Source organism: Carcharhinus amblyrhynchos, chromosome 14 (genome assembly GCF_965287045.1).
Source record: "Carcharhinus amblyrhynchos chromosome 14, sCarAmb.v2.hapA, whole genome shotgun sequence".
NCBI lineage: Eukaryota > Metazoa > Chordata > Chondrichthyes > Carcharhiniformes > Carcharhinidae > Carcharhinus > Carcharhinus amblyrhynchos.
In genome coordinates this window covers 68992673-69005628 of record NC_137337.1, presented here as the reverse complement: position 1 = coordinate 69005628, position 12956 = coordinate 68992673, and the positions used below count along the sequence as shown (strand labels likewise).

The 12956-nt window shown below is 39.7% G+C and overlaps 1 protein-coding gene across 14 annotated transcripts in view; it reads left to right on the top strand.

Moving 5' to 3' along the window:
• Positions 1-12956, top strand: part of sipa1l1 (signal-induced proliferation-associated 1 like 1) — a 349286-nt gene that overhangs the window by 225720 nt on the left and 110610 nt on the right. For all 14 annotated transcript variants that reach the window (XM_080203040.1, XM_080203046.1, XM_080203047.1 and 11 more), the window contains 2 exons: positions 6969-7099; positions 11876-12064. In XM_080203040.1, the coding sequence (XP_080059166.1) occupies positions 6969-7099; positions 11876-12064 (320 nt within the window). The remainder of the gene's footprint in view (positions 1-6968; positions 7100-11875; positions 12065-12956) is intronic.

Here is a 12956-nt window from a genome sequence, read left to right as displayed (position 1 = left end):
GTAAGGCTTCTATTCTATGGCACATTTTCTCACTGACATTGTGATAGAAGTAAACATGAGTTATCACATCAGTCCTCCTCTCTCCTCTAAGTAGGGAGGGAGTAATAAACTTCATAACTTCTACTAAACACATTTCAGGCTTCCTATTACCTATTTTTAGGCAACCATTTCCTATTATAAACACAGCTCCTTTTTTATATTTCCATGTATTTGCCGTCTGTCTTCCTCTTTCACATCAATGTCACTCGTCATTTATCCCTGCTGTTGATAACTTTGCAGTCCCTTTAATGAATTGGCATTTGCTGCTTAAATAAAAATGCCCTCACAAGAGATTTCTGAAATAGACCGCGTATAAGATCAAGCTTGCATGTATATAATGCTTTTAATGTCATTTGGATGTTCTAAAGTCCTTTATAGCCAGTGAATTGTTACTTTAGTTCAGCTACCCAGTACCCACAAGGTTTTCGTATCGTTAAGCTGTTTGGCATTGGTTGAAGGATAAGTATTGGACAGAGCACTGGCAGAATGCTCCACTGCGTTTTAATTAGTGCCATGGCTTTGCATCCATCGTCCTCCTTCTGAAAGACAGTACCTCCAAAAAAAACAGTGATATAATATCTCTATACTTCCATCTATACTTCCATCTAGACTCAGTGATCAAGTAATAGTGGGATTTGAATCCTTGATGTTGTGACAAAGGTAGGTGCGGGTGCTGTAATTGAGTCAACCAAGTTCATTGTGTTTTTAAAATTTGTGAACCGGAGATTGGAACATACCGCTTGAGACTTTTTGTTTCAATTTTGTAGAGCCTAACTAGCAACTAGCTGATCACCAATCCCTGTCCTGTTGGGTTTGCTGAACCTGATTGGAAACAGCAACTCTGGTTCATTTTCGCATTGCGTTGGATCAAGTAAGATACCTAGCATGTAAAAATCAAACTTCTATGGCATTTAAACCCAATGCCACTCCAGGGTGGAAGTTCAGAGTCATTGTCACTTCTGATTTATGACAGGTTGGTGGGTTTTCTAAAATTAAGTTCTTTGCTAAATGATTATCATTTTTTTAATAAGCTGAAAACTGGCCTAAAGCAATTATTTATTTTGCAAGTCCTTTTTAAAATAGGGCATTTCATAATATTTGGTGTTCTGACACTTCACTGGATAGACCCTTGATGCTAGAGTAACTTCGTTTATTCTTTGCTATTCTTACAGAAGCATTGACGGCCTCCTGGGTAAATCTCTATCTCTGGTACATTGGGCACAACACCTGAGAGCTGAGAGTAGCTGTCAGCAACTCATTCAGCAGTGGACGACAACTTAGCTATGTCCAAACCTGTCCATCTGTCATCCAGTAGTTTTCAGAACAGCAGTTGTTGCATTTGATCTGATCAAGTGACGGCACCCTGGTTGATTTGTATTTTCAGCTCAAAATGAATCTGAGACATTCCAGGCCTGTATACTCGCCTTAGAGACCAGTTTTTGTATTTACTTAATCACTGTGTTGTCATATAGCCTTCTATTCAATCTAGAATATTTTAAAACTAAATGTTAATGTGCCATCGTACGCTCCTTTAAATTGAATGCAGGAAATGTGAATTTTATTTCTCTTTCCCATCCACCCCAATTTGCTTTCTCCACCTTCCTTTTTTTGGAATGGACCTGCTGGGATATAGAGCTAACAAATGGAGGGACACATAACCCAATCGCCAATTCTTTACATTTACCAACCAGCTATTCAGTCAGTCTGAGTCCAATTTGACCTCCCATCCAATAGTGATTAAGATAAGTCTAGGTTTCTTATTCCTTCCCAGAAGCCAATTCTAGTGTTTTATCACCTAGTCAACACAGACCACCTTGCTATATATGACTATGTGCCACACTCTTATGATAAATGTGACAGCCTTCATGGCCCAACATAGATATAGGGAAGTTATTTCCGCTTCAGCCAACTAAAAGAAAATTCTGCAGATCAAGTATTGCAAGGCCGTCAATTACCTGTGATGGCAGTTCCCTATCATTGTAGCCATGGGCAATGCATCTGGATTAAGACCAAAAACTAGTATATCATCTGACAGATACAATTACTCGAATTAACCTTTGAGATTCAAAGACACAAAAGATGCTTTATTTTAGATCCTTCTCTTTCAAAGACCTTTCCAATGGCTGGCAGGTGACGTTGATACCTTCAAATTTGAACAAACAACATGTCTAAAGAACAGTTGTGCTGACAGAATAATTGTACCTATTTTTATTCATCTCACACTCCTGCTCCACAACTCCGTGTTATGAAGTTAGCGATCTCCATGCCACCCATTTAGATTCAAACCCTATTCCGATATATATGGGAGAAGACCAGATTAGATTCTTTACAAACTGGTCTATTGCCAAAAGAAGTCTTCATCTCTAATACAAGCTGCATTCCTTACCCAGACTGCTATGTCTCCAGTTTCTGCTCCCTCCTCCCAATGAAGTTTAACATGCCACAAATATGCTGAAAACTTAGGTTTCCTCCAGTCCACTTTTTAAAAAACAAACTGTAATAACTAATATCTTGTCACTCAGCACCCTTGCATGTTATAATAAATTAATTCTAACTACTGTGGCAATGAAGAACAGAGTCATTGTTCTCGGTGATAACAGAAAATGTTAGAAATGCTCAATAGGTCAGGTAGCATGCGTGCAGAGATGAATTAATATTTCAGGTCGATCACCATTCATTAGAACTAAGTGTTTTACCCTCTACAGCTAAAGTTTTCAACTTGGAAATACTAATCTTCAGGAGCATTGGCTTGTCCCATTTGAGTGGTGGGAGCTGATTGTCAGGCTTGATGGGCCAAATGGCCTCTTTCTGCAGTGTCGGGATTCCATGAATGTTCCTGCTTTTATGCTGTATCATGGACACTACCAACCATGGTTGGGGTATGAACAATTTGAGTTAGTTCACCACCCCTCCTTCCACGAGATTTTTTTTCTTGTTTTCCTTACCGCTGAACTTGTAGCAAGCTGCCGACAATGATACAGTGATCTGTGACAGACATGGATTTGATTCTGTCACTTAGTCAATTGGACCTCCACGCAACCAGCAGTAGCAGTAACACTCTGTAGAGTGAGCAACCAATCACATTTAAATATCCTGACAGCAAACAGTAAAGTGAACTAAATCCCTTCAGTCCTAACTTGGAATTTTATTGTTACTGAAATAATTGTTAAGAGCATTCACACGGGATTAAGGTAGAAAATGAAATATAATCGAAGGAAAGTTTTAAAATGTGGATTTTTTTTACTATTATAATGAAAGAACCTTTTTATTCACGAGATGTGGGCATGGCTGGCTGAGCCGCATTTATTGCCATCCCTAACTGATCCCCGACTTCAGAGAAGAGAATTTGAGGGTCAACCACATTACTGTGAATCTGGAATCACGTAGGCCAGACCAGGTAAGGACGGCAGAGTTCCTTCTCTAAAGGACATTTAGTGAACAAAATGGGTTTTTATAATAAATGGTTTCATGCTCGTCATTAGAATTTAATTCCAGATTTTTTTATATTGAATTCAAATTTCACCATCTGCCGTGGTGAGATTTGAACCTGGGTCCTCAGATCCTGCCTAGGTCTCTGGATTACTGGTCCTGTGACAATGCCACAACCCATCTCCTGGTCAATCAATAAATATAAAACTATTCTTTTAGGGACAGTGAAGCTGTTTAACAGTAACTATGAACTTTATACCCTGTTAAAAGCTCAATTACACCTTATTCGACAGGTGTAGTTTTTTCTTGGGTTTTTACACGGCTAGTGGTGTAATTTTGGAAGTTTTCAAATGTTCAGTGATTTTTTTTTAAATTGCATTCAGAGGGACCCCAAAAGCGTGCTGTCCAGTGAAACTTGGAATCACTGACAACAATTTATGGATTTCTGTGTTTAAACGCGCATGCGTGGACTCCAGACATTGCTGTTAATTTCAAAGGAGTAATGATGCTGGATGCTGACAGTTTTATCGTCATTAGTACTGCAGATACCATGTTTTATTCTTTCCACTTCCATATATTGCTATCCTCCCACACCTGTCCAGGTTTATATGTATTTAACTGCAAGATTTTACTTTGTGCAATGGTGTATAATAACTGCAGCAAATTGGAAAGCTGTTTTCCCTCATTCCTGGTTATTATTTCCACTGAAGTCAGTCAGAAGAGATGTAAACAGGCTGCCACTTCATTGCCATAGGCTGCCCATCCTGCAGTATTACATAAAAATCAAAATTAGCCCCTTGGAGCCACTCCAACCAGAGCCAAGATTGTAGCCAATTATTTTCCATTCCTCTGAGGGAGACTGCTCCACAAGGTCTAAGGTATTCCATCTCATTTGTTTCCCTGTCGACGGGAAGGTAAGTTGATCCAAGTGGACAATTGGTTGAACTTGATAGCATTCCTCTGATTGGGAAGCCAATAGAGTGATTGCAGATGTGATGAGGTAGTTTTAAAATTGGCCCATAAATCTGAGCTAGTAAAATGTAGTTTACTGCTCCAGCAGAGACTCAACCAGCCGAATGGCTTCCTCCTGTGCTGTAATTATATGTATTTCTATAATGTGTTGAAGATAAGTTGAAGCTTCAGTTCAGTTTTGCCTTATTGTTGAAGGAGTATGTATCCATAAGAGCCAGAAAAATTAGATTCATGAATATAAATGACATTGCTGTGTTGGGGAGTGCATTTATTTTCACATCTTACATCTATCCTTAAGTGCTGTCTTTGATATCTTAGTACAGAGTTGTTGAAGTTAATACAGACGTGGTTTTGGGTGGAGTAAGAAGTGAATTGGGATCATAAAGTAATACAGCAAAGAAGCAGGCCATTTATTTGACTATATCTATTGCCAAAGCATCCAATTAATTCCACTTCCTTGTGCTTTCCCCACCCTCCTGCAAATTCCTTCATTTCCAACATACGGTAATGTGTGGGGGGAAAATGGGTTTAAAAAATTGCTTTCTGAAAGGAAGGAAAGGTGATGGCCTATTGCTATTATTGCCAGACTATTAATCCAAAAACTCAGCTAATGTTCTGGGGACCTGGGTTTGAATCCTGCCACAGCAGATGGTGGAATTTGAATTCAATAAAAAAAATCTGGAATTAAGAATCTACTGATGACCATGAAACAATTGTTGGAAAAACCCATCTGGTTCACTAATGCCCTTTCGGGAAGGAAATCTGCGGTCCTTAGCTGGTCTGGCCTACATGTGACTCCAGAGTCACAGCAATGTGGTTGCCCATAACTCTCAACTGCCCTCAGGCAACTAGGAATGGGCATGAATGTTGACCAGCCAGCGACGCTCACGTCCCACGACATCGGAAGGGTTGAGAAGGCAGTTTAGGAACTGTATCATTCTGTAGTACAGCAAGTACTTAAATCTATACCTTTTGACCAAGCTTTTAATCTCAATTTTTGGCTTTGGTTTCATTTATTTTTCTGTCGTACTTGGCTGTGAAGCATCTTGGGATGTTTTTCTATATTGGAAGGTGCTCAAATACAAGTTATTGTAGTGGTAGATAGAGAACTTACAGAGCCAATGAAGGTAGAATGCAACAACTTCATTGAGGGGCGTGGGGTGGGGAACTTCTTTGTTTAATGTGTAGTTTCATCCCATTGAGTTCAGAAGGAATGCTTCCTAAGACCGATAAGGTGTTACGTTTTGCTGTGGATGTCACAAAATTGCAGTTTTTCTAAAAATGCATTATGCTTCATTGTATGGGAACAGTGGTCCATATGTTTCCACTTAGGATTCCTAGATGTAGACTCAACATCAGTAGTGTGGAGCAGAATCTGGTTCCTAGCTTTTCCTCCTTGCATTTTCTTTGCTTTTTTTTCTCGGTGTTCATCATCATCTTTCCTCTCCTCGAGGAGAGTTGTTAATCCACCTACAGTTCAGTGTTTGTGCGTATTCAAGTGGCTTCTTTCAGGATGTCATTGCTTAAAACATGAGCAGTTTAATTCATCGGTAGTATGTCGCAGAAGGAAATGGATGTAAATTGGAGTATCAGCCTGGAGCTGGGGAAACTGCAGGTGGTGTAACAGAAGTGTCAATTTTAATGGGAACATAGGAGCATAAGTAGGCCATTCAGTTCCTCAAGCCAGCTGTCGTTCAATTTGATCATGAGTGGTTATCGACCTCAGTTCTGTTTTCCCATGCCTCACCCCATATCTCTTGATGTCAAACTGTCGTCTCGCAGCCCTCTGGGGTAGTGAATTCCAAAAATTCACTGCCCCTGAATGAAGAAATGCCTCTTCATCTTGGTCTTGAATGCCTTTCCCCTTATTCTGAGACTGTGTCCCTTGGTTCTGAATGCCCCCCAGTCAGGAAAAACACCCTTTCTACATCTACTCTTAAGTTTGCAAGTTTCAATGAGGTCACGTCATTCTTCTAAAACCTAAAGAACGTAGGCCCAGTCTTCTCAATATCATCTTATAGCACAGTCCCACCATCCCAGGAATTAGCCTGGTGAAATTCCTCTATGGCAAGTATATCCTTTCTTAGGTAAGGAGCCCAGACTGTACACAATATTCCAGGTATGACCTGACCAAGGTTCTATACAATTGAAGCAATAAAGAACCTTTAATAGGCTTCTTTTAAACATTTGTGCTTGAGGAGCAATTTATCTCAATTTCTAACCTGTGATATTGTAAGTTGGTGCCTATAGTTAATCAAACAGGACAAATGACAAATGATTTTATTCATCAGCTTATTGAAGTTAGTTTAAATTTCCATCACGGCACTTTGACTGGATGGTTTATATACTTGTCCTGATCCATGATTAGTGATGATTATTGTACATCAGCTACAGAGGTTCCTTTCAGTGCTATTTGTAATTGTAATCCAATAACATTTGGCAACACTGATTCTACATTCTGACTTTTGGTAATGGGTGAAACTAAATATTTTGTGAAATCATTTTTTGTGTTGATTTTTTTTTCTCAGAACACTCAAACTACTTTGGGGTGGATGAAAATCTGGGCCCGGTGGCAGTGAGCATTAGACGGGAAAGACTGGAAGACAGTAAGGAGCATGGTGCTCAGTACAACTACCGGATCATCCTTAGAACAAGTGAGGTGAGATCAACAAAATCTAATTGTATCTGGTTGTTTTCATTTCAAAAGTATTCATCAGGCTTTCCACAAAGTCCCAAGTGTTACAAGGGCATGAATACTTAATTGGTGGCGTCTTTGTTCTCAAAAACTTCATCCTCTTTTTTAAAAAAAAATTTCTATCCAAACGACGACATTTCGCAAGTCTCAAGAGCATTATATGCATTAACTATTTGGCAATCGTAAGAAGCACCCATTTTCCTTCTAGCATGATCAAGCATATAAAGTCCTGAATAACAGCTGAATCTGTTGGTGGTATTGTTGGTTGGGACACTTTTAAGAACGTGTGTTTTGTACATATTAGTATCGCATAACATTTAGCGTCAACTTGAGGCCACAAAACGAGCAGTAAAGTCTCATCTAAAACATTTTCAACAATGCAGTACTCTTTCGGCATGTTATTGCAGTTTAGACCTGAATGATGCAATGGAAGTCCTTGAGTAGGGCTTGAGCCCGTGCACTTCTGAGGCAAATGGGCAGTCTACTAAATTTGCCCAACAAAAATCTTAATTTATTGAGAGTCATTGTTAGAGTTTTTTGAGGAAGCAGTAAGCAAGGTGGATAAAAGGGAACCTGTAGATGTGGACTTGGATTCTTAAAGGTGATTAAAAACCTGCCATGTCAAAGGTTGTTACATAACATTGTGTGGGTTGTGACCTTTTATCATGGGTAAAGGATTGGTTAACTTGCAAGAAACAGAGTAAGGATAAATGGATCTTTTGCTTTGGCAAGTTGTAGCTAGGAGTGCCACAGGGATAGTGCTGGCGCCTCAACTATTTGCAATCTATATGGTAGCTAAATTTACCGATGACATCAGAATGGGAATACAAGTTGTCAAAAGGAGTCAGAATCTGCAAAGGGATATAGATAGATTAAGTCTGGATGGTACAGTGGTTAGCACCACTGCCTCACACTACCAGGTACCTGGGTTCAGTTCTTGCCTCCAGAGACTGTAGAGTTTGCACATATCGCCATGTCTGTGGGTTTCCTCTGAGTGCTCTGGTTTCCTCTCTCAGGCCAAAAGTGTGTAGGTTAGGTAGATTAATCAGGGTAAATGTACAGACCTATGGGGGTTGGGGGGGTGGGGGGGAGGTGGCTGTGCCTGAAAATGTTGCTCTGTTAGAAGGTCAATGTAGACTGTGGGCCAAATGGCCTCCTTCTGCACTGTAGAGATTCTATGTTTAAGTGATTGGGCAAAAGTTTAGCAACTAGGGAAATATTTGAACTTATCCTCTTTGGTAGGAAGAATAAAAACAAGTATATTATTTAAGTGATGAGAGATTATAGAACTTGATGGTACAGAGGGATTTGGGTGTTTTAAGTGAATTATAAAGTTAATATGCAGGCACAACAAGCAGTGAGGAGGTCAATAGAATATTGGTGTTTATTGTAAGGAGAATGAAATACAAAAGTAGGGAGATTTTACTGCAGGACCATGGTGAAATCACATCTGGAGTACTCTACAATTTTTGTCTGCTTATTTGAGAAAAGATTAAATTGTGTTAGAAGCAGTTCAGGGAAGGTTCACTCAACAAGGGCTTATCTTATGAAGAAAGGTTGAACAGGTTAGCCCTATGCGGATTGGCACTTAGAAGAATGAGAAGTGATCTTTTTGAAACATATGTAATCCTGAGGGAATTTGATAGGATAGATAGCCATTATGATCCCATTTTGTGAGAGATGAGAACTAGGAGACAGTTTAAGAGCTTGGGACACAGGTTAAGAATAAGGGGCCTCCTTTTTAAGACTGAGATTAGGAGAAATATTTTCTCTCGGGTGATTAATATGTGGAATTATGTTCCTCAGAAAGCAGTGACAGTTTGGTCATTGAATTTATTCAAGGCAAAATTAGATAGACTTTTGACAGACAATGGAGTTGAGGGTTTATGGGGGCAGGTAGGAAAGTGAAGTTGAGACCACAACCAGATCAGCCATAATCTTAATGGTGGAGCAGGCTCAAAGGGCTGAATGGCCTATTCTTGTGACATGGTAACAGTAGTTCGCACTGCTGCCTTACAGCACCAGGAACCCAGGTTCAATTCCCAACTTGGGTGAGTGTGTGGAGTTTGCACATTCTCCCTGAATCTGTCTGGGCTTCCTCTGAGTGCTCCAGTTTCCTACCGCAGTTCAAAAGACATGCTGGTTAGGTGCATTGGCCATGTTAAATTCTCCCTCAGTATATTTGAACAGGTACCTGAGTATGACGATTAGGAGAATTTCACAGTAACTTCATTGCAGTGTTAATGTAAGCTTACTTGTGACTAATAAATAAAACAAACAAAACAGATGTGCCTATGTTCCTAGACATGCCACATATAGCTCCAATTCTATATGATGGCACCTATCTGGAAATGGGCTCCATCATTAAGTGCGCAGATATTTCATGTTATAACATTTAGGAGCATGCAGTAATTTAGATGAAGGCATTGCCCCTTTTAAAAGGCAAACTTGCAGTAATGCAAGATCTCATTATTACAGCTTGGCTTTTAGATTCTGTATAATGAGACTGAACACAAGGCTCAAATTCTCTGTTGGTTCTTCAAGGTTGCCAACTGACCTTTTCAGGGTCAACCCACTACCATTTAAAAAGCCAACCCTGTGATTTATAACTGGTGCTGATTTGTGTTTATTAAACCAGTGATGTTTTATAATCAGACAAGTCATTCCTGGAAGCTGGAATTTTCACTTCTCTCAGGCCTGTTACTTTTCTTGGGTTTTATACATATTAAATGCAGAAAAGTTGCACTGAGACAAATGCCTTTTTCCGTTTATAATTTATTGTTTTGTATTGGGTCTTGCTATTAGGCTATTTTGGGGCATTACTTGATACAAAGTGTACACTTTTCGGGTTAATACTTGTGTGGTATGTGATGGATGAGCCCTCTGAAGTTTACATTTTTGTTCCTAAAACATTTCCATTAAATATTTTCTTACTTAAAGATATAATTCACACAAGTGAGGCCTTTAGTTGTTTTGGATTGCTTTTGCAGGCACAGCAAGAACAAGTTGGATCAGCACTCACTGCACGCTCATGAGAACTGTAGTATGCCAAAGCACAGCTGAAAGATTGCGGTATCGCAACAATCGAAAAACGTTCTTGTAAATGACATTTATCTGTTTGGGGAATAGGAGAAATGAAGACCTGCAAGTTGCGTGTAGAACCACAGCATGAAATGGAGACTGTCGCTTGTACAGGGCCCTTCCACTTCCTTTTAGTTGTTGATTCTGCTCCTCCAGTTGTTGACGTACTATTGGATAACTGTGTGGTTTCAAGATCTTGAACTAAATATTAGTGGTCATAGAATCTCTGTAGAGCAGAAGACAGCCATTCAGACCATCGAGTCTGCACTGACTTTCCAACAGATCACCTCACCCAGGCCCTATCCCTGTAGCCCCTTTACCCTGCTAATCCCCCTAAACCTATACATCCTGGGAAACTTATGGATAATTGAGCACAGCCAATCCATCTAACCTACACATCTTTGGACTGTGGGAGGAAACTGGAGCATTTGGAGAAAACCCACCCACACAGACATGGAAAGAATGTATGGAGTTTGCACAATAAGTTGCCTGAGGCCAGAATCAAGCCTGAGTCTCTGGTGTTATGAGACAGCAGTGCTAACCACTGTGCCACCATAGTCATTGGAACCATTTAAATGTATGATTTTCTTGTGCCTGAGTATTGATCAGCTTTTCCTATGTGGCCTAATCGAGAGCATGTTGAGATTTAGTAAAGATGTACTTGGAATAATTTGATTGTAGCCAAAATAGAAGTCAGTAAGACTTGAGCAACACTTCTTGTGTTTAAAACCTGACCTGGCAGATTGGATAAATGAGCAGCTAGTTTTATGCTGAAGCTTTAAACAAAGATCATGAGGTGACGCAATGGTACAGCATGTTGAGGTACCAATAACAAATTGCTGCAATGATCTGACATAAGACAATGATTCTTTCTCTGTAGATATTGACCTGCCAGATGGAATTGGCGGCTGCAATTGTATGTCTCAGTGCCTGGTTCAATATTACATAGATGGAAACGTGGGAGTATAATCTCTCAAAGCGTTATTGACAATGAGCGGATTGTGGTCAGGGCACTAAGTGTAACACATTCAAAGTTATGGGAAATGTCAAAAGGTTGATGCAGCCTGTGCTTACACAATCTCTTTCCAAATCTTTGAATAGTGATGCTTTGCTTTTAAGCAATACAAGAAAAATTCTTCTTAAACAACACAACTGCTTTGCAGAAAATGATGCAACATACTTAGGAGCACTGGTCATTTCTCAGCAGTTGGGTCATTAGTTGTTTGTAAGAATGGGTTCAAATGCAGTGCAGCACACTATGGAGGGTCTTTCTGATAATTCAACGGCTGCACAAACATGTTCTCTCCACAGTTTGCTCAGGGTCATCAGTTGGAGTGCTACTAGAAAGCAAACATTCCTCCTTGAGTGTCATTTGGATGTGTAGTTTCACCCAGGGTGTTATGCAGAATTTAGGACTCTGGTTCTAATTGAAAGGCTCTACAACTGACCGCCACTGAAACATAGCTTTGCAAATCCTGTTCAATTTAACATGCAAACACTAAATCTCTTCTTATTTTACATTTTCTTTGCTAATCTGCTCCCATTACTACCCCCGCATCTGGAACATTTGTCATTGCCACACAGCTGCTCACTGGGTAAACATGCTAAGCCGTTAGCAGGTGCAGCGAGATTAAATCTCTTTTGATACTGTTTTTCCAGCTTACCACTTTAAGAGGTTCTATATTGGAAGACGCAGTTCCTTCAACAGCGAAGCATGGCACAGCCAGAGGTATACCTCTGAAAGAAGTACTTGAATTTGCCGTACCAGAGCTCAGTGTTCATTGTCTCAGACTGGGCCTGAACACCCCCAAAGTCACAGAGCAGCTTATGAAATTGGATGAACAAGGGGTGAGTATTCTACTCTGGTTAATCCTGCTTTCTTTAGAATGTTATTACTTTTAATCAATGCCATGGTTGGGGTTTTGGCTCAAATGAGTTGGGCAAGTATGTGCTGTTTATAATGACCAGTTAGAGGTAGCTGCTTAAGGATGTTTGGAAGAATCATGTTTCACAATGTGTCTTTCACTGAGTTCTTCAAAGCAGCTTTCTTATTCACATCATAGGAAAGGAGATATCAGTCACTGTTTAAGCAATTATAAGTGGAGGAAGAGGAATGTTAATGCTGCTCTTAATTCATTGTTAGATATTCAAAAGAATACTGACGACAAGACTCCCACATTCAAAGTGTACAGTCTGTTTTTTCTTAATAAAGTGCATATATTTAATTAATAAAGATTGAATTCACTGATCTGAAACACTTTCCGCTTTCGAGCTGTTTTGTCTTCAGTAGTAAATACTGAGCTAACTGGATTTTTATTTGGGAAAGAGGAAAGGAAATTGGTATGAACACAGAAGCATCAAGAAAATAGAGCATGTGTTAGATTTGTGCATGTTGGTGCATTCATCTCCTGTAAAGATTTTGTGATCCATCAGAATTTCAGTCTCTGGTTATGTTGACATTTGTTCAGGATAATAACAATCAAGTCAGGAATTTGCTGTCATAGTTGTTCAAGCAGAATATCGCAATGGTGAAAGGTTTCACTATAAAGTGAAAAGAGCAGATAAACAAGCGTTCTGTCAAGACAGCTTGGTGGTGGTGTGTGACAGATCACTCGGAGTTCGAGTTGCTGTGGCAACATGCACTTGTACATACTGTTGTAATCTGGAGCTTTGGACAGTGATGGTAATGGTTGATGATGGACTTTTCATCACAAGGCAGGAGTGATTCCTTTTCAGCTTA